Source organism: Chelonoidis abingdonii, chromosome 2, assembly GCF_003597395.2.
Source record: "Chelonoidis abingdonii isolate Lonesome George chromosome 2, CheloAbing_2.0, whole genome shotgun sequence".
NCBI lineage: Eukaryota > Metazoa > Chordata > Testudines > Testudinidae > Chelonoidis > Chelonoidis abingdonii.
Window position 1 is genome coordinate 146,158,865 of NC_133770.1, and position 22,852 is coordinate 146,181,716.

Genomic DNA, 22,852 nt, shown 5'->3' on the forward strand with positions numbered 1-22,852 from the left:
AAGATCTTGATATCAACACAGACACCCCAACTAAGAAAGAGATCGTTCAAGCCATCAAATCCTTTAAAAATGGGAACGCTCCTGGCAAGGATAACTTGAATGCAGAATTGTTCAAGTTAAATCCTGAGTTAGCAGCATCTATCCTGGTCCCTCTATTTACATCAGTCTGGGAAAGGGGAAAAGTGCCGGATAAGTGGACCAATGGTGTTATAGTGAAGATACCAAAGAAAGGAAATCTCAGTGATAACTGGCGTGGTGTCACACTTTTATCTGTGCCAAGCAAAGTATTGTGTAAAATCACTGAAGGCTTTTGATAGCATTCACAGGACCAGTTTTTATTTCAACTTTACATGCAATGTTGATCACAGTAAGCTCAGTTTTGAAGTGAAAACAGGAGTACGTCAGTGTTGTGTCATATCTGCAATTCTCTTCAACACTGCCATCAACCGGGTAATGCAGTGTACAATGGAAGACATGTCAAGAGGCATTAAATGGACATCCTTCTCATCCTTTGAAGACCTGGACTCTGCCGATGATCTCACTCTCCTATCACATACCCAATGCCATATACAAGAAAAAAACTTGACTCAACTCATTTAGCCAGCAAATTGGATTGAAAATTAACCCCAATAAAACAGATATCATGACCTTTAATATTGCCTCACCATCCCCAGTATGGATAGAGGATTATGTTCTCACCAATGTAAAAACATTCACATACTTGGGCAGCACCATCAGCCAGGATGGTGGAACAAGCCAGGATATCCGGAACAGAATCAATAAAGCCAGGAACACCTTCAGGAGCTTAAATACAGTCTGGAAATCATCGACATAAAAAACCAAAACCAAAATCAAGATTTGTCAGAACTTTAATGTACTTTGAACATTACTTTATCATGCACAATGTTGGGAAGGAAAAAGTATGACATGTCATACTATCTTCATTCCATAAAACCTGCCTCAGAAAAATCCTCCGTATCTTTTGGCCGACACAAGGAGCGTAGTGTGTACGTATAAAACCAATTCAGTCACTGTGGTGGATGTACAATGATGTAACTTAGGTCGCCTTAATTTTGTAGTGTATACTTGTCCTCAATACATATCCCAGAGCTGAAGAAGATCTCTGTGTAAGTCTGAAAGCTCGTCTCTCTCACCAACAGCAGTTGGTCCAATAAAACATATTAGCTTGCCCACGTTATTTCTCTATAAAATGATAGTCACTGTGTATGAAACAAAGATACATTTATGTGCATAAAAATGAGTAATTATATGTCTAACTAATATTTGTGAATCGTTTGAAAAACAGATTGATTAGGATGTTGTTTTTAAACCATAAGGAATTCCCCTCTACACACACTTTTTACCTTCATTGCTTTCATTTTCCTTGGAGCTATACCTATACCAACCACACAGTGGTGCTAAATGCCAGTAGGAGCCTCTGACTTGCAGAATGTAACATAATGTGTTTCTTGTTTATAGAGCGATCATTGTAATAACTAAGCTTATACACCGGATCTTACCTTGAAACTAAATGGTCAGCAACTCCATTCTGAAATTTAAGATGTACACCTATTCCATATGAAAAGCATTGGCTTACAAAATCCATCTAGTGCCAGAGAAGCACAAAACTCCCTCTCCTTGTCAATTCACTTGGAATACTGAAGAGAAAAACCTGGCATGTCATTTCTGCCAGCAAATATAGCTTTTTACCCAAACAAATTTACAAACACATGTTCAGCATGACATGTTTCGTTTTCATATAGAAATTGAACCATTCAAAAGAAAAAGCTTTATGTGGTGAATAAGAGGTTCTACCATTGGGAACTTTTCATGGCAAATAAAAGCAAGCTTTACAAATAGCTTGACTTTGTTTTGACACAGCTCAGCGCTGAGCTACAGCAGTGGTCCAGAGATGTTAATAGTCTGTGATACAGGAAGCAGAGAGGGGAAAGCAAACTGGCTTTGCAAGCAGACAATAACTGTTTGGTTAAATGGTAGTACTGAGAAAATTGTGATTTTTAGTCAAATAGTTACTGGAGTCTTAAAGATGAAACTTCACATTAATAGGTCCAATTTTAGCAAAGTACTTAAGCATATGCCTAACTTTAAGCATTTTAAGTAGTCCTGTTGAGTCTAAGAATGTATTTTGAACAGTTTTTATGCTGAACTTCACAACAACTAGGCCCATGTGAGTAGTACCATTGACTATATGTGTAGTGAGCATAACCCATTGTAGCAAATATCTAAGGGAGTTGTGAATGCTCAGCACCTCTGAAAATCACAACCTAGATCAGAATCCAGCAAAACAGTTGAAATTATGCTTAATTTTAAGCATGCAGGTATTCCATGGAAGTCCACTAAATGAGTGTCTTGATTTAAAATACATACATAAATAAAGTTCATGAATAATTTTAGAGGCTATGTGATGGTCCTTTTAAAAATATGTTCCTTAGCGTAAAGACTAACAAGTATGAAAGGCTAGTATGTTTGCCAGGGATTTCATTGTGCATAAAACAATACAGTAACTACTAGTATCCTAGAGAGAAGCAATGCAGGTTTGTTGCTTGGCTTGTATTGAGCATGCTCAGTAACATCTGCTGGAGCTGCTCCCTCCTTCTCTCCCCTCGCCCACTATCAGCAGGTAGGAATCTGCATAAAAAATGCAGCTGAAGAGCCTAATTGCTGTATTTTATAGGAACAATGCAAAGCCAAACTTCAACATGGAATAGATTAGCACCCTTTTACTGGGACAATATTCCAGTTAAAATACTCATTCCTGAACCTAAATAGAGGGTTTATCTCACTGCCTGATCACACCACATGTGTGCTCTTATTATAACAGACAACTAAGGGAGCAGGAGGTTTTCTGCACCTCTGAAAATCATGTTGCTCTTATTTATGACTCCCTCCAGTAAAGCACCTAAATCAGTGCACAACTTTAAGCTTGTGAATCTTTAAGCACCCAAGCCATTGAAGTCGGAAGGGATAAATCAATGGGAATGCTACTCGAGCAAAATCATTCAAAGGGCAAAATGCAGGATCAGGGCCTATGTAAAGGCATCCTTCAGTGGAGGGCCCTGCACTCTGGAATTATTTCTTTTGCATTACTTCATAGTACAAAGCAAGAATTCTTGACCTTCAAAGCCTCTCTCTAACTGCAAGCTTTTTCTGGTGACAACGATTGAGAGGGGATTATGGGTGGGTTTTTTTAGTTTGTTTATTTTTTTCCTATTCAGTGCCGGAGTTCTGTTGCTTGCATTAGGTAAGGTTGATTGGCCAATATATTATAGTGGGGATGTTTTTATTGTTGTAAATGCATTCAGAAGATAACAGGTAAAGGTTGACAATGCAAAAGCTAAAATAAGTAAATACAGCAAAAATAGTGTTAAGACCCCAAAATAATCAGACTGAGGATTTACCTGTGTCCATGAGTTTTTATGAGTGGCTCAATGAGATATTAACCTCTTCCTCACAAGCCAAAAAGTGGGGTCTGTGGGAAAATTTTTTTGCTTTTGAAATTTGTCTGTGTTTCATATTAGAATTAATCTGTTTTTTTTTTTAAAAATCCTGTGTACCAAAAATCCCCCCAACACACAATTCTATTTTGGAAACACCAACAGATGGTGTTTCTGAAATGAAATCTGCTCCCTGGGAACCTGACAGTGGCTGAATGAAATTGACATTCCCCAGAACCCTAGCCTCTAGGCTCTAACAACCCTGTGAGCTTTATCTAGAGCTAGGGTTCTCAGGGCTTTCAGGCTCCCTGCTGTGGAGCTGGAAGCCAACTCCTAGTAAGAGCTTGGGCTCCTATGACTTTTAGAAGTGATGGTAGAGATGTAGCAGGCTTCTCTGTCCCAGGGCAGGGGGAATGTGAGGGGGCTGAGTGGCCTGGCTCTTTGCCTTTGCAGTCTTCCAGGAAAGATTTTGACAATTTCACCGCAAAAGTGAAATTCACAAGATCCATTCAGAAGGGCAGTCAGGAAGCCATCCTTCTTCACCTCCCCCCAAAAAAACCAAAACAAAACAGAAAAATGAATTGTTTGGTCAAACTGAAATTCTCTCACATTAAAAATTAGTTTTGTGAAAAGGGGATATTTTTCATCAGAAAATCACTGCAACAGAAAATATGTTGACCACCTCTACATGGAAGCCACTTAAGATGTTATCTACACTGGCCTTTTTTGTTTTGTTTTTTGCACTAGTGTAGTTGCATCAGTGCAAACCCTTGTACGCATGTGTTGCTCCAGTGCGGGAAAATTTTTCAAATAGCGCATCCTATCCGTTCTTCAATTTTTTTTTGCACAAGTGCAGTGTGTATACACTGTAAGGCAGCTGCATTGCTGAAGCTACATCATTGTGCAAACCTCTCTCCCTCTCCTCACACACAGCATAATAGAGGCTTAAGAGAAAACCCAGGGCCAGGGAGAATTTAATCTTATCTAAAGCCTACTATGCCTGCTCAAATTTGTTTTTCCAATCAATCATTTATACTCATTATTGGTTCAAACTTGGCATCTGGTGTCCCATACTGTGTTTTACAAGTGTGACAGTTCAAAATGTAGCTGTTTTTGAGGTATCTGCTCAGGCAAATGGGTAATCAGAATTTTCCTAAAGTGAGAGATGTAATTTTTCCAATAATTCATCAGTTAAAAATGACAAAAGAGATTATATCCAAACTTTTGCAAATGAAGAAGGAAAAAAAAGGCTGTCCTGGAAATGATGAAGTATGGAAATGAAAGCTTGAAGTCAGGTATCTGGTGATAAACTGCAAGTGACCTTGTCCTTTGATTAAAGGTCAACAAAAGATTGTAATGGAAGAGAGATCAGCAGGGAGCAAACCACCATGGTTGAAGTACATGGAAGGAACTCTCCGCACCAGGTAGGTGGAAGACCTACTTGGAGAAACATGTGGCATAGGCAGGGGTAGAAACCCTAGTGGGAAGAGGCTATAAAACTCATCTTGAATAAATTAATAAAATAAAACAATGTCAAAATCTTAATAAAAGTTATGATTGACCTGAAATTACATATTTTCCAAAATTTCATAGTGTGGGAAATTTTGGCTTTTTGTTCTGAATTAGAACATATTTTTTAAAATGTCCAAATATTCTGAAGAATGGAAATCTTAGTTCCTGACCAACTCTAATAATTAGTACATAAATAAAACTCATGTGCCATAGGTCATTGTTGATTGTGTGAACAAGAGGTGAAGTTCTGGCTCCACTGATGTCCATGAGATCTTTGCCATGGATTTCAATGGTACTAAGATTTCACCCTATATGACACACATCATGTTTAGTTGTATGACTCATTTTCAAAATTCAGCCACTAGATTTGTAGTAAATGAATACCTTTTTCAGTTTGATGACCCCTTCCTGGGTGTTCTCATCTGTAGTGATGTCAAATAAATTCCCTCCATCTCCTGGGACAATGTTGTATTCAATTTCTGCATTTTCCCCAAGGTCAGGATCCACAGCTCTGATTCTTCCAATGGCTGAACCAACAAGTGAGGACTCGGGTACTTTCAAATGGAAGATACCTGAGAGAAAGTGTTAAACAATATTTTTTGGCAGTTAACACAATACACTTGATCAGGAAAAAGCATCCTGTATCAAACTAAACCAGCCTTTGTAAAGATGATGTGCTCACAGCAAGATCGAGTTAGAAAAAGACGTGTCATGTGACAAGTTAAACATGGTACAGTTAAATTCCCAGAGACCCCAAATATGGGTTTACGAACCCTGGAGAGCTTAATTGTATGTTTTAAAAGTCTGTCTATATAGTTGACCCTTTTTGATTTGTAGTTAGTGCATGTTTATGAGCATTACTACGTAGTCTATTGAAGATGTTTTAATTAATGTAAGTTCTGTGGCCTGAAGACTTAGACTGAAAGGAGGTCACTACAATTGTCTGTTGGTGAAATGGGAGTGTCCCAGAAGAGCTTAAGAGCTGGGACTCCACTGGCAAGAAAGTTGGAGAGCTGGCATCTGTTGGAGAGCAAAGAGAGTAGACGAAAAGGGCCAGGCCTCATTTTACATTTCAGTTTTGTGATGGTTTGGCACATTGTGGTTAAAATTCAGTTATATTTTGAGTATGAGGGACAACAAAATGGAATCGACATTGTTGGGAAATGCAAGGCCAAAACACTGATATTAAATATGCCTGAGCTTTCCCTAACTGACACTGCTGTCAGGCACTATTGGGTCAGGGAACGTGGACAAAGCAGAGGAAGAGAGAAAGGGAGAGGGAAAGGGAGAGAGAGAGAGAAAAGACTATTTTCTGATACTGGGAGACCCTGTCTAGTGGAAAGGGCTCTGTCAAGGTCCTAGATATCAATGATCTCTCTCTAAGAGCTGAGCCAAGCCTGCTCTATTGTGGAGTGTGCAGACTGGTGGAAACTTCAAGGCAGTAGCAGCAGGTTGGTGGCAACAGATGGGATAGGGCAGCAGTGGCAGTAGCTGCAAGGTGGTGGATGGTGCCAAGTGGCAGCAGCAGTTGTCCTGTGGTGACAGATGGCTCAGAGTGGTGCTGGCACCTTCGAGGGATGGACTGCATGGAGCAGCAGCAGTGATAGGCAGCTTGGTCTGAAACCTCAGAAAAAGCAGTAGCCTACCCAAGTGATTCTGGGGTGGGCCTCCCTACCTAGCAATTAAAATAGAAATCATCCCCAGCTGAGTTAGTTAGTTGGGCCTCTAACCAGCCCCACAGCACTGACCAACTAGAATCCTTGAACTTCTCCAATCCAGGGCAGCTAACCACGAGTGGGAGCTGGGGAGCAGTTCCAGCACATGTATGACATCTAAAAGACATCAGCCACTCTCAATGGCCAAAGGAAGACTGAGGTCGAGATCAGTGTTCAGACACTTTAGAAAATGGAACCTGGAGCTGTTTACTTCTGCTAACACCTGGAAGAATATTTAACATAAAGTTGCAACAGCTAAATTTTGTTTTGTTTGGAAAACTGGAGAGAGTTTATCCATCCATTTCACAATCTGACTTTTTTCCCCACTGTAACAAATCTGCTGTCCTATTTACTGGATATGGTACTCCACTGGTATTTAAAGTGACAGGGTCAAATCTTACTGATATCCGGTAAATAGGACAGCAGATTTGTTACAGTGGGGAAAAACGTCAGATAGTGTGATTTATTTTTTTCTGTTTCTCCATGACATTTTTCTCTGTCCGTGACTCACTCCATAGCAACATATGCTTTTTGGCCCCTGTTCCATGGTGCTCAGCCTAGCTTTCCACTCTGGGCATTATGACCCGGTGCACCAGGTCATACCACCACTCAGGTTTGGCCTGGCCTCTCTTTGTCATGACAGGGAGTGATGGGGAGGAAGATCAAACCTGAGCCCGCATACCTGTTGATTCAATGTCTGGAGCAAAGACCTGGGCCCAACCCCACAGGAGGTAAGAGTGACTCCAGCTGTTCCCTACCATCATGTTCGGGCTCGGATTAGCGTTGTGGTCCCAGTAGCAGAGAGTGCTGAGAATAATGGTTGTTGCCCCCATGGTGAAATAAGGAGGACATTCCTTATTAAAATCAGGCAGCTGTTCCAGCATGTGTGACTCTTGCTAAATTTACTGTTAGTGCTCTGAGATTTTTGATAAAATTCAACCCTACCAATAAGTTATGCAATTTCTACAGCAAAACACATAAACCTTTCAGGTATTAACATATTAGCCACCAGAGGGTGTTCTTACTAAAATTTTAAGGCCAGACTTCTAAAGCTCCAACAGTACACACCAGGGCTTTTAATGTTCTTTTTCATTTGAAAAACCAGACAACTATGAATCAAACTTCAATATTCATTCATAATTACACCCACTTATGTATGCCTATGCAAATTTTGCTCTCACATAAAAAGGTGGCTTGGAACTGAGGCCAAAAATCATAATTAATATAACTTTCATAAAAGGGCTTCTGAATGCATTAAGTCCACCCTAACAAATGGCTTAATCCTGCTTCCCTTGAAAGCAATGGGAGTTTGGACATTGACTTCAACAGAAGTAGGCCAGTAATCAGGACAATGAGGCTTCTCTTGAGGCATTACTGCTTGACTGAAGAGGAAGACAAATGTCTATAACATTAAGCTTTAGCTTTTCTGCATTATTATTATTATTATTGACCTTTCAACAAAAGCAAAACAAGTTTTGGCTTTTGTGTTTATTACGATAGTATTAAAAAGCATGAAAATGACAGCAGCCTAAGGGCCACTATAGCTATCCTAGGCACTGCACAAATACAGAGTAGTAGATGGCCCCTGCCCTGAGGAACTTACAATCTATATATACCATCCAGACCTAGAGTAGGGGACGGGGTATAACGCACAGAGTGAACTATGAGATGGTGACAAATACCATGATAGTGAAATGATTTTTTTTTTTTTTTTTTTGGTGTGAGGAGGACAGTTTAGGAAGGAGACCAGCTAAATTAAAAGAAAAGGGAAGGGAAGAAAAGAGTGACAGAATGGCCAGGGGCGAAGAGGGGAAAGTGTGGAGTGAAGCTCAGGTGTAGAGAGACCATTGGGGAGGGTAAGGAAGAAGGTGGGAGCACACAGCCAATCAGCATAGGGCAGATAAAATCCGCTTAAAACTGTTGAAAGTTCTCTGAATAATGTCTAAAGGTCCCTGTTCTGGCTGCTTGTGATCCTACCAGTTGTAGTCTCAGGGTGGCTTCTCTCTGCAATTTTTCCACAGGGATGCATGGCTGGGGCATTGCTCCTAGACTGGTGGAGGCTTCCCCTGCATAATTCTGGGTCCAGGAGAATGCTGGCGAGGTGGGGATCCTAATGTTAATACATTTTAGTGAAGCCAAGCTCCTCTCTCTGCATTAAGAATAGGGTATCAGAGCTCTTTTGAGTTGGTGGCACTAAGATTCAATAATATATTATGATACTACAATATATCTGCTGAAACTAATTTGCAACTTTAGGAGGTCAGTTCAGCAGGCCCATATTGGCCTGGTTCACTTTATCACTCCCTTGATACTCAACCGAACAGCGAAGGTGCTGGACTCTAGTTGCGCTGGATCACCGTCTTGCAGCTCTCTCACTGTTTTTACTTTGGCTTATCAAAATTTTTCATATATTGCTCTTTACATATGCAGATAGGTTAGACCAAACCTATAAAACTTTTAATTAAAAAAAGGAAATGCCAACGTAGGCAACTTTGACTATATATGATAGGGACCTACAGAAGACTTCACCAAGGCAGTGGTTCAGTCACTCTTGACTGGAAAGGGCTGAGTGAATTCATAGCCCACCTAAAGGCAGGACAGGAATGTTCACAGTATTGAGAGAAGGTGGAGGGCTCCCTGCTTGGGGATGCAGGAGAGCCACCTCCTTGTTGGTTTTTAACTTCACAGTACATTTGGTGTCAATTTATTCAGCTTCACAAAGTTTTGCAAAGAGAAACTCTCTCAAGGGATTCCATCAGCACTAGATTAGGAAGAAACCTTTGCTCTCTTGTGAGTTAGCAACACACCAGCAATTATTCATATCTATACTGTGGTACATGCATTATTTGCTTGCCTAGTTGAGGAGGTACTGTGTAATTGCACACTGCCTGCCTTCTCCCTCCCTTTCAGGAGGCGTGGATGCGAGGACACAGTCTGGCTTCCATGATTAATAGAGAATCCCCAAGTGTAAAAAATTAGTTGGGTCAGCATCCTCATTTGGTACATTACCTGTATGGCTTTGTAGTATGCATGCACTAACCAGTAAAAGATTGCACAGATACTTTTTCACCTTTTTTTCCCTTTTGATGTAACATGCTGAGATCTGTTTTTCAGCAGGAAAACAAAATAATGAGGCAAATAACAAGAAATGTCAAGTCAGACTAGGCTCAGCTATTTTTTAGTGGTACCTCACTGATTTAGATTAAGGAGTAAATTTTGTAAGTGGTGTATGGGCAGTGCAATCACAAATCTTATTATTAGTTAATGAGATTTGAGCTCCACGTGGAAAGTTATTGCTAAAAGAAAAGAGAAACTTGACATCAACCAACAGGGTTTTATTTACTGTGCCTCCACTTAGCTTTAACTCTGTTGTCTGAGTTTTCCCCAAATATTTATGGGGAATATCACAAAAATCATTGTTGCAGCATTGCTCTGTACAGCAACAAGTTTAACAACCATAAAGCAAAGGAACACAAGAGACTGAATTTCCTCCCTCTTTCCCTAGTAGATATATTCTTAGCGAGCCGAAAAGCACTCAGATTCATTAAGAACAAAACATTTCCTGATAAAATATTATGCCTGGTTGTGAGGTGCATGGGACTTATATAGAGTCAAAGAAATTATACATTACTCATTTCAGATTGTTCAGGCTACATCCGTTTATTTTCAGTGACCTGACATTTTATCAGTTCCAGAAGTATAACAACAATAAAGCTAGGGTCATTCAGATTAATTTGAAATCAGAAGCGATCTTCAACTCTATCAGAATCAGATCCCTGAAGACGTACTATGTAACCACGCTGCCATCATGCGCCCATAATAGTACCTTCATAGCATGTAGAAGTGCTTAATGGTGATACCTTGAGAATATACTTCTGAAGTAAAAACCATGAACACAAATAATGTACATTTCTGACAAGACAGGGGGGAAAAAGCATCAACAGAGTATGAAAACAAACTTATGAAAACAAAACTTTTTTTCTCAAAAATGCTTCTTTGTAAAGAAAAATGTGAATTAATATCGGATAATAAGGACTGCTTGTGAAAAAGACCAGAATGACCATTCAGGGAGAGATCTGGCCTGTCTTTAGATTATAATATTCCACTGTAATGGATTTGCTGTGACACCTTTCTTTTGGTAAATGTTATATTCAGTTCTGCCTGTATATAGTCCTGCATGTATTCACTGCACCACTATATTGAAATCAGCCTGGAGTAGCAGTCTGTTCAGCCTATTCCCTTACACTCTGGAGACCTTCTGTGGTCCTCCAGAGCCAAAATGAAACATGGGACAAGCAGGACAAACAAGTTTATGCAGAAACTACTTACACTGCAGAAGCATTTGTCACAAATGGGCAGTCTCCCAGCGCCATGGAGAATAGGGACTGACAGGAGAAACATGCTGATTTCAGAGCAATCTGTTTTCCTGTTTTCTTTTTAACAGTAGCAGCGTGGGTAGGAGAAGGTGAATGTCTGGGTCTTGTTGGGAGAGTGGCAGTGCAGAAATTCAGCACATGCCTGTTCTATAAAGTGGCTAAACATACAGATTTAGCAAGAAATGCTTTTGCATAAGACTTGGTACATGATAGGTGCTGACTTTTGTAAAGGGCAGATGATTATGGGGAACTACCAAAGATACAGCAGATCAATCCCTTTCTGTTCTTAATCAGCACTAGGTCAGTTTTTAGCTATTTCTTCATTTGGTCACATTTAGCCAAGTATAGCCGTGAAGCGGTATGATTTAGCCACAGGACAAATAGTAAGGCCACTGAGAGTGCAGGCTTCACCATAGCACCCTATCAACATCCCTCAACCCTAACCTGGCTGAAACTTGTAAAACTGGTGTCAGATCCATTATATTAAATGTTGGTGGACCTTGCAAATCAAAGTTAGTGTGTCTAATCACAGAGCTATATAAACTGTCAATCTCAGCTGAGTTTGTCTGAAACTCAGCCTACACCCCACAGAAGTATGTAGACAAAAACCCCTCCCCAAAACCAGTGATTCTCTAGTTACGATACAAGGAGGTTTGGTTTTGTTTTTTTAAAATTGGAGATTACCAATCTCCTAGAACTGGAAGGGACCTCAAAATGTCATTGAGTCCAGCCCCCTGTCTTTGCTAGCAGGACCAAGTACTGATTTTTGCCCCAGATACCTAAGTGGCCCCCTCAAAGGCTGAACTCACAACCCTGGCTTTAGTAGGTCAATGCTCAAACCACTGAACTATCCCTCCCCCCAGTAATGTCTCAGGCTGCAGGCACAAAGAGAGGCAAAATGGTTTTCTACATCACAGCTGTCAAAAGAGCACAAATTGGCAACCTACCCAGTTCTTAGTCTATGTTGTGAGTATGCAGGAGAATGGCAGATTGAGGAGGTATTTGCAGTGTTCATGGAAAAAGGGGGGGGTCAGGGCAATCTTGATACCACTGAAGATCTCAGGTCTAAAGACTAATGAAGAATTTCAGCTGGCCCCCAAAGACACTGACAAGGCCAAGGTGAGGAATGGTAATACAACCACCTGCTACATCCCACCCAGAAAGCTTCAAAAGCACAGGATGGGATCCCAGATATTTTTGGGAGAGGGGCAGGGTTGTGTGAGTGAGGAGAGAACAGTGATGTTTGACTGAAACTCAGCCCAGCTGTGCAACACTTTTGGCTCAGTTGGGTTAAGCTTCACATTCTGAGGCCTGAAACTAGCTGAGTTCTGATGTGTTTTGTTTTTCACCACAAATATTTTTCTATACCTGGAGTTAGTGGATGTGTCTCCGCTGATTTCTAGTTTGGACTTGGATCAGAGCCTTTATGCGCAGTCAACCCTTGGTATGCCTGCCAGAAAAGTTGTCAGCTATGATAAGAACAATGATCTGAGATCACCATTTCATTTCACAAAGACCAGCAAACAGCCATTAGATGATATCATAGCCAAGTCACTAACAACAGGGGCAGGATCCATACTGTCTTTCAGCATAATGGCTATAAATCTCATTAACAAACCTCTGGGCCTCAAGACATTCACAAAAGTGTTTTTATGTTTGTAAAATTATCCTTTCCTGCTGATTCTTCAGCTATATTTATTTTAGATTTTTTTTTAAAAAAGTAATATCCAAAACACTATTTGAACACTATTAATGCCATGTAAAGACAACCTAACAACAAATCATTCCTACTGTAGCATTCTCTTTGATCCAGATCTCATTTGTTGTTGTGGGAGGAAGGTTGTATGTTTGTTTGGCAGAATTTTCAATTTATTATGAATCTTGAAATGCTAATGTTCAAAAGTAACCTAATTGAAAAGAGAACCATCCCTCGAAAAATAAAATGAAAACAAATATTGTGTTTCTCGTTAGCTTAACCCACCAAGACATCTCAATTATTCAATCCACAATGGCATCAGAGATGTTTGGGCAAGTTTTTTGAGGTGATATTTGCCTGATTTAAGGAGAATCCAAGAAGGATGGTCAGTGTTTGATGGTTACTTGCCTATAGTCTAATATAATTTGTTCTAGTACTGACAAATGTAAAAGGTAAAATAAAATAATTACTTGGCACTTACATAGTGGGCACAATTCACATTTTTTAATGAGTTGTGATAATATTGTTTAAGTAGCTATTCCTGGTACTTATGGGAATAGCTGCTCAATACTATTACAATCTCCCCCTCATAGGACTTTGTCTTGCAGAGATTTCTTGGGCAGGGGGGGAGGGAACCCATCAATCGAAGTTCATGAGAATTTTGCTGGAACCAGGACTGCAGGATCTAGAAGTCTGATCAACTACTGGGGCTCCTAATGTGCTGAAAGATAGACACAGGCCTATACACCTTTCTTAACTGGTGTCTTACTGAATTTCCCCTGGGGATATTGAGGTATCTTTGAAATAAAAAAGTCAGAAGACAAAGACAAGAGTGGTATTGAGGTCACCAAACTTTTCTCAGCCTGGTTTTAGTTTTACAAAGCCAAAATTAATGTTCAGATTCAAGGCCCATTTATCTAAACTTTCATGGGGTGGGCAGACGGGGGGGGGGGGGGGGAGGAAAAGCCTGCAGGAGAAAGGCTGAGACCTGAAACTATGGTAGTAGTCTTATCTGGCCTCTTGGTATCATTACCTTTGTGTGAGCTATTGCTGAATGGCTTCATGGACTACCTGGAGAGGATGGGAAGGGAGTGCTGTTCTGCATGGGAGCCATTACACTAATGCTATGAAAAGAGGAACGTGTGTGTGTGTATATATAGTTATTTAATTCCAAGGGCACCATTTACTAACACACATGAACAATACAACATATTCTCACATTAGTAAGTTCAATTAAGTTGTTGTTATGCACTGAAAATTGATTCTGAAGTACAGCTTTTAAAAGAACAGGTGAGAAGCAGTTTCCCCAAATTATTGTGGATCTGTGCTGACTGAGAGGAGGGCAAATTGACTACTTACAACTGGACTATTGCCTTAAATGATATAGGAGAGCTGGTTGAGCATATGTGTAACTACTTGGTGTCCTGTGCAATTACCTGATTTCTACACAGGTTTTTCTGGCATGATTTTGAAAACTGGTTTTTGAAAATCTGGTCAATATTTTTGCCTATAGCAAAATATTACTCTGGTAAGGTAAGCCATATGGGACAGTGGTCTAATGGACAATGGGAACTCCTGAAATCAATTCTTTGTTCTGTACTATGTGGCACAGACCACAGTTAATCACCATGTGTCAGTTTCCTCACTTGGAAAATGAGGATAATTCAGAGGAAAAAACAATCGTAATTTTATTTTAAACTAAGTTCACTACCTAACTTTGGAGTTAATAACCTGTTTATACCAAATAACATTATAGGATAAAAAAGCAAAGCATTTAAATTATGCAAATAAACAGGTAAGGGAAAAGGGATAAAAAAAACATAGTCCGCATAATCTCTTAAATAAGTGTACACTAAGAACAGCAGTAATGATTACCTGATTCAGAAAAGTCATAGGAGGATAATGTTAATTAATACTTGTTTAGCACTTTGAAACAGTCCACTGAAGTCTACAGAAAACTCTCACTGACTTCAATGGGCTTTGGATCAGTCCCTTTTTTATTTTATTTTTTTAGTTTCTTGTTTGTTTTCTTGTTTGTTTGTTTGTTTTTCACAATCTGAAATAAAAGCCATCTAGACTTAAAAAAAATATGAATTTTCTTTCTTAAATGGGAAAACATAATGTTTTCCATTAACATAGTTTACACCAGAGATTTTGGAACATAAGAACATAAGAACGGCCATACTGGGTCAGACGAAAGGTCATCCAGCCCAGTATCCTGTCTACCGACAGTGGCCAATGCCAGGTGTCCCAGAGGGAGTGAACCTAACAGGTAATGATCAACTGATCTCTCTCCTGCCATCCATCTCCCTCTGACAAACAGAAGCTAGGGACATCATGTATATGGACGTTAAGCACAAATGTGAACAATATGGTAAGATTTGTTTTCTGTTAATTCTAAAGATTTTAATCAAACATTTCTATGTAAGTATTTCTATAATATGTATAAAGCACCATAAAGATGTATCGTGCTTCATAGACACAAAAAAGATTATGCTCAAAAGTAACCAACCTTGTTTCAAACATTTTCATGAAAAATTGGAAAAATAGTTTTGTTGCTGGGGAGTCCACTATACTACCATAGGGGGAAAACACAACTTTGTGTATCCCTTCTATAGAACTTAAAACAGTATGGTATATGAGACCACCAAAGTGATAAAAATATATTGCCTGGAATGGAACCTGGAGTTCGTGCTGCTCTGATTAATATTTCAGTATATTGCTTCTTAACATCCTGTGGAAGCACTTTTCATACTTTCTCCATCACTACAGAACCACAAATAACAAAATTTTATTAACCCATCATCTCTTAATATTCTTTTCCTGATATCCCACACTTGTATTGCTCACAAATATGTTTATTATGGAACCATAACTTGCACATCCCATTACGCACAATTCTACAGTCAGATTCTACTATAGAGGAATGTCCACTTCTTTTCAGCAAATTGTGTGCACAAGGTCTGAAATAGAAAATAAGATTTCAGATGTATCTAGATGTAATTATCCATATATATGAGATTACAAATACAAAATGTAGTTAACTCTGCTTAAGTTATGACTTTTCTGTATGCGGTTTCTTTAGACTAATTTTCTCTGCAGACTTTCACTTTAAAAGTGAGATGTAGTCAGAAAAATAATTCCAAAATTGGGGTGGTGGGATTTTCACATTTGTTCATTCTGACTTCCGTAACAAATTAAATCAGTTTACTGACAATGACAAAAAAAATTTCGAACTTGTGTGCCTAAAAGGTGAGTTTCTGCAACTCCCACTGAAGCCAATAAGAGCTGTAGGGGCTCAGCCTTTTGAAAATCAAAGCACTTATTTAGGTGTCTAAATATGGATTTAAACACCTTCCTTTGAAAATATTGGCCATCACCTTTTGTATACTGTACAAACTTGCTGTGTAAGTCACTGAAAGAGAAAAAAGAGTTACCTACCTTTCTGTAACTGTTGTTCTTCAGGGTGTGTTGCACGTGTCCATTCCATTGTAGGTGTACAGTTGTTGGAGAAATGTTTCCATCAGTGGTACCTGTCAGGGAAGCTTCAATACCCTTTGCTGTTGCATCCCATCACATGCAGGTATGAGGGGATGGAGCTGCACTCGTCAATCTTCTCTGTTCCTTCTGACCGGAAGGGAGGGTCTACAAGTCATGGATTGGACATGTGCAACACATCTTCAAGAACAACAATCAAGGAAAGGTAGGTAGCTGTTTTTTCTTCAGTGATTAAACATATTCATTCCACTGTAGGTGACTCTCGAGTAGATTACCATGGAGGTGGGCTTGTAGTCTATCTGAACAGTGATTGTTGAACAACACATCCAAGACTGGCAGTGTTCCTGAACTGATGGGAAATGGAATAATGAACAGCAAAAGTGTAAACTGATGACCAGGTCACAGCTTGGCAAATATTTCAAATAGATACTTGTTTGAAGAAAGCTGCTTGTGCTCCTGTTGAATGGGCCAACACTCTCTAAGACAGGGATCATCAGCCTTTGGTATGCGGCCCATTAAGGAAATTTGCTGGCGAGCTGGGATGGTTTGTTTACCTGCAGCATCCACAGGTTCGGCTGATTGCAGCTCCCACTGGCTGTGGTTCACCATTCCAGACCAATGGGAGCTGTGGGAAACGGCACCCAGCACATCCCTCAGCCCATGCTGCTTCCCGTAGCTCCCATTGGCCTGGAACGGTGAATCGTGGCCAGTGGGAGTCGCAATTGGCCGAACTTGTGGATGCTGCAGGTAAACACACCATCCCAGCTCGCCAGTGGATTTCCTTAATGTGCCATGTGCCAAAGGCTGCCAATCTGTGCTCTCAGAGGTGGCATGACATGAACTAACTGATAGCTCAAACTCAAGAAGAAATCCAGGAGGAAACCCTCTGAGTAGAAACTGGTTGGCCTTTCACCCTGCCTCAGCTGTGACAAATAACTGAGATGAGGGTCTAAAAAAGACCTGGTCTGGTCCAAATAGAAGACTAAAGCTCTTCTCACATCCAATGAATATGTGTGAGGATTCAGGAAGAAAGCTGGCAAATACCTTGCCTGGTTAATGTGGAAACTGGAAGCCACTTTTGTCAAGAATGTTGAGTGAGGGCAGAGGTAAATATTATCCTCATGGAAAACTGTAGAAGGAGGCTCTGAGACAAAATCTCTCAACTCACCCACATCCATAGAGAGGTGCAGTAGGTAGCAAGCAGCAAGAGATTCAAATGGTAACCCCATTAATGTTGTTAGTACCAGGCTGAGATCACATGGGGAAACAAGTTTTGCATCTGTGGCTATAACAAATTTAACACTTTTACAAATCTCATAGTTATGGGACTGGGAAAAAAGAGTGGAAAGCTGAAATACCTGCCAAATGTACATTAATAGAACTAACTGCCAGACCTTGATGTTGATGGAAGCTTGCACTGGAGAGACACATTTTTGTTGAAACCAAATAGAAAAAAAAAGTTTCCATTTGTCCAGGAGTTAGCTGTCTCCCTACCTGGGGGAAAGGATCACAAGCCTGCCAACTATGGCAGCCATCTGGGAGTAAGAGCCTGGGACCACAACAAGATGCCACCGAAGATGGGACTCTACAGGAAGGACACCACCCAGCAAACTGGAATAGAGAGGCTCAGTAGTGCTGGAACTAGGGGTGTTGCCGCACACCCTGATTTGGAATAGTAATAACAAACACCAAATACATAATTTCCATGATTACCACTCCTACTATAAAAATTGTTCCAGCACCCATGGGAAACCACACCTCAGCCTGAAAAGTCCTGTAGGGAGTAACCCAGGGCAGCAGATTCTGACTCCTTGTTTGGAGTCCCTGCTGGTCAGGTGCTGATGTACACAGCGCCCTCACCTGGGACCCAGTGGAGACGGAGGGCCTGGGTCTCCATACGCTCCTGGCTTTAAAGACTGAATCTCCTCAACCATGCCAGGACTGAGAGCCAATCCCTCTAACCACTAGGCAACCCATCCCTCCAAACCATCTATTACACTCCTTCTAGAAGGTGAGATTGGACCGACCACTGAAGAATAGTGTCATGAGAGTAGGCCCTGAAGAAGACATGGAAGGGCATGGGAATGGAAGAGAAAAACAAATTTAGGGCATATCCCAGATACACTGTGAATCTGATGTGAGTCCAAGCACAGAGGAATTGAGATAGACAATTGGAAAACATTTGCGTAGGAACAGAGGGGTCTGTAGGAATTAGTATTGCTCTTGACAAACATGTTTAGTTTGGGCTGCTGGTTTGGATGAGCCTTCTATTGCAGAGGAGGAGGAGATAGGAGGTAGTAACCTCCTATCATTCCTGCCCCTTTTTCTTGACAAGGTATAAGCCAAGGTATAAAGTTCTGAAATATGTGAGCCTGCTGGGGCTGGAATGGCTTCCTCTTTGTCCCTGATGTATAGATTCCAAGTGACTTCAGAGTTGCCCTGGAATCTTACAGGCAAGTAGCCAATCATCCATTTTTTCCAGAAAGAAGGAGGGAGCTTCAAAGGACAGATCTTGGATGGTCTTCTGTATTTCAGAAGGGAGATTGGAAGACTACAACTATGAACGTCTCCCCATAGATATGGCAGACAACATGGATTGAACTCCTGAGTCTGCCATGTCCAAACTGTCCTGGGCACTAGCTAGCCCTCTTCCACTATCACACTAAATTCCTGATAGAGACTTCCAGTAACTTCATGATGTTTTTACACAAAGTGAAGTCATCACAAATAGGAGTTTGCTGGTTAGCAATTCTAAGTTGCAGCCATCCCCTTGAATAAAATTTACAACCAAACAAGTGAAGTCTATTTGACTCCTTCCCCTTCAATGTCGAAGCTTGGTACCCCTGCCTCTCCTGCTTGTTAGCTGCTATCACTACCAAAGAGCCTGGAGGATGGTGGATGGTAGAGTAGAGGTATTCAAAACCCTTAGAAGGGACAGAGTATCTCCTCTCTAACCATTTTGCTGTAGGAAGGAAGGATCTGCCAGGGTGTTTTGATCAGCTCCAGAATTGCTTCATTAACCAGAAGTGCTACACTGAAGGGCCCTTTTGAAGCTAATATGCCCACTAGCATGTGGGATTTCTTGCAGATCTCATCCACCTGAACAGATGCAGCTCTATGTACTTTGCCATCCCAAGCACGGCAGTAAGGTGGCTTTCGGTGGCACACCTGCAGGAGGTCTGCTGGTAACACAGATTCGGCAGGAGGTCTGCCGGTCCCGCACCTTCGGTGTACCTAACGCCAAATTGCCGCTGAAACAGCGGGACTGGTGGACCTCCTACAGGCATGCTGCTGAAGGCAGCCTGACTGCTGCCCTCAAGGCGACTGGCAGGCCACTTGCCGCGGCTTGCCGCCCCAGTCACGCACTTGGCGCACTGGTGCTTGGAGCCGCCCCTGCACCTGAATGTGTAACACTGATGCCACCCTTTTAGGCAGTTCTTGGTGAGTTCTTGTAATCCTCTGGTGGCAGTGAATCGCTCACCATTTCTCTAGTCTCATCTGGTGATAAGGATGAAGACACACCAAGATGTTGAGGATAATGTTGCCTGTGGTGCTGATAATCTTGGTTCATCCTTGAGTAAGTCAACTCAAGTGGGTGAGATGAAGTTCTAGCAGGGGAAGGGTCACTCTAAGGTGTCCACAAGGGCCACTGACATGGTGGTGGTGGGCCCCATGCTCACGCAGACCGTTGTCCCTTATTTATTTATCTATCTAGTGTCTGCATATTTGCTGAGCCCAGCAATAGTGTTTTTAGTGGCCAAATGAAGCTCTGAGAGCCCACCACTGAATTTGGTTAGTGGGCACTCCTCGACAATGTGTATCATTATTTGATCTGTGCCATGGGTACCGCTTGGATTGTCTCAAAGGCCCTGATGGTGCTAGTTGGCTCCACAGAGGCCTGGCCCAGTCTGGAATCTTTTAAAAAGGGCCCACTGATTATATGGAAGGTTGAAACTGGGTGATATTGAGATCTCACTCCTGGGACTGACCCCAAGGCTGTGGTGGAGGGTATGCATCCCATCTCACATGGAACACACAAGACCCCATCTCCAAGTCCAAAGAAGATAACTCAGAGTAGTGTGATAATAGTGGATCTTGTGTGGATAGGAAAGAGCTGAGCCTGCGGTTTGCCTCTGAATTTTACCAGCCTCTTTGATACCAAAAGTGTTGAGGTTATTGATACCATATGCTCTGAGGAGCGAGTATAGGAAACACAGTCACTGGTATTGGCTGAAACCCTTCCTGCTTCCATGAGGACACTGGTACCAAAAAGTTGAGTAGTTGTCCAGCAGCTGCATATGCTTCCATTGTTGTCAGTACCCAGAATTGGGTTTTGAGTTTGATGTCTTTGCATAGGAACTTCAGGTGTCAGCCTTAATGCCCTGGCACAGGTTCTGGAGTCAAGAATTCCCCCACTCCGCTTCCTAGAATTGGCATGCTCTGGTGAACATTTTTCCTCAAGAGTTTCTCCCAGAGTCTTTACCTCTAGACGGCTTTGGTACTAACGATCTTGCTAAATGGGGGACTGATTCCTTGGAAGATCCATGTCTTTTCTTCAGTACTGGAGCCATACAATGAAGTGCCAAAGGGAGTAAGCTCTGAACCCGATGGCTCTGGTGGAGGGCGGAGTGCTGCCTCCATAAGGAAATACTTAAATGTCACTGCTCTATCTTTTTTAGAGCAAGGCTTAAATTCTTTACAATTGTGACACTTGTCGCTGTTGTGGGACTCCCCCAAACATTCTAGGCAGCTGAGCTGTGAATTCCTGACTGACATCAGCTGGCAAATAATTGGCAGGACTGAATCTCCAGAGTGAGGCATGGCTCCAGTCCCAGTACCAAGATTCAAATTTGGTCCAAAATCTGAAATCTAACATTCACCATACCTTATACCTAACTAGTTACTGAGAGAACATATGATCTATATGTAAAGAGTGAGGGAAAAACTTTCAGTATCAAGATAGGAAGCACTATTACAACAGTCATTGATGGTAAGAAGGAGTTCGGGGAAGGTGTGCAGTGGCAGAAGGCACTTGAGCCATCCCAACAGGTCCTGCTGAGGGAAAAAGTTCTCTAACAATTGTGCACTCCTCAGGCACATACCTATAGTGGAATGGACATGTGCAACCACTCGAAGAACAAATAAGAATTTGCAGAGAATTCAATACAAAATGCTGAAGGGATCACTTGCAGTATTTTTCTGCCCTCTGGTCTTCTCTTGTGGCTTTCTTTGAGAGGTAGCCTGAAACAATATACATGGAGCCAGATTTCCATAACTGCTTAGTTCTCATGTAGACAAATAAATAAGTGGCCAGATTTTCAAAACTGATCAGTAGAACTGGTTGAAAAAAACCAAAAAACCTTGCATTATGCTTTTTTCCACTGAGAAATGCCATTTTGTCAGCATGCAGAATGTTCTGAGTAAATGTATCAGTTTTGAAGAACATTTCTCAGGTCAGGGCAAGATGGGGGAAGTACTAAGAAACACCTTAGAACAGCCCAGTGGCTTGGCCAGTCAGCTGGTATGTAGGAGACCTGGGGTCAAGTTTCTATTGTTCCTGCTTCAAAGCATAGCCAATATTGCAGTGGCTAGGGGATTCAGGTTTATGATATGTGTCTAACTTCGATAATTTTCATTCCATCTCTCTAAATACCCCAGAATAATTTTCTCACATCTCCTCACAAAAAGCAAGCTGGGTAGAATGGCTGCTATGTTTCCACCCAGAAGCTGCTGAATTTCTATGAAGCATTTTTGTATACACCTTTCATCCAGAAAACAACAGACATAAGGCATGATTATTAATGAAGACAGTCTCCTGCAATGATAAAACATTCCAAAATTAACCTACACATTCTGCTGTTAATGGCCAGCCAGCACTTAAAGCTGGCGGAAGGTTAAAATAACCCTATTTCATTAACTGAATAAGAATAGACTAATAACACTATCTTTACAAGATACAAATAATATTTATCTTCTAACCACTATTTGGTAAATAATTGTCATTTTTGTTCTGGGAATACAATGTGTACTGTACCACAGTACTATATTTTATCTATTGACAAATTCTCTAAATACTATAGTTACTCATTGCATAATGCCGAGGAACTTTCATTTTTTTGTTTACTTGCTTTGATGTTGTTAATAGCTCAATCTATCTTGTTTGAGTATCATAACAGAGGCTTTTATTTCATTCAGTCAATATTCTGAACAGCCTTTCAGAAAGCTGCATGTGAATTGAGTATTTTTGTGAGAGCTAAAAATAAAATCAACTCAATAGAACATGGCAGACAAAAAAGCAGTAAATATTAAACATTTTGAGATGATGTATTACCTGAAAGTTTGTCTCTCCAGATTTCTGAAAGTATTCCTCACATTTTTTTTTCAGTTTATGTTTTAAAGGTGTCCTTGCATTCTTCAGTTTAAATAGAACTTTTCATTCTTCCAGATTCTTCATGATTAGGAACATACAATGTTGATAGCTGACTATCAAAGACAAACAACTATCTAAGCCTTAGGAGTCTTCTGGGAGGACTGAATGGACTGTTGAAGAACTAAGCTGCTCTCAGTGGACGCTTATGAGAAGTTCTGCTATAATAGGGT

The 22,852-nt window shown here is 40.9% G+C and overlaps 1 protein-coding gene across 1 annotated transcript in view; it reads right to left on the bottom strand.

Annotated features, from left to right (window-relative positions):
- Positions 1 to 22,852, bottom strand: part of CDH12 (cadherin 12) — a 347,726-nt gene that overhangs the window by 50,508 nt on the left and 274,366 nt on the right. Inside the window, exon 6 of the mRNA XM_032798095.2 lies at positions 5,352 to 5,539. Within this exon, the coding sequence (XP_032653986.1) occupies positions 5,352 to 5,539 (188 nt within the window). The remainder of the gene's footprint in view (positions 1 to 5,351; positions 5,540 to 22,852) is intronic.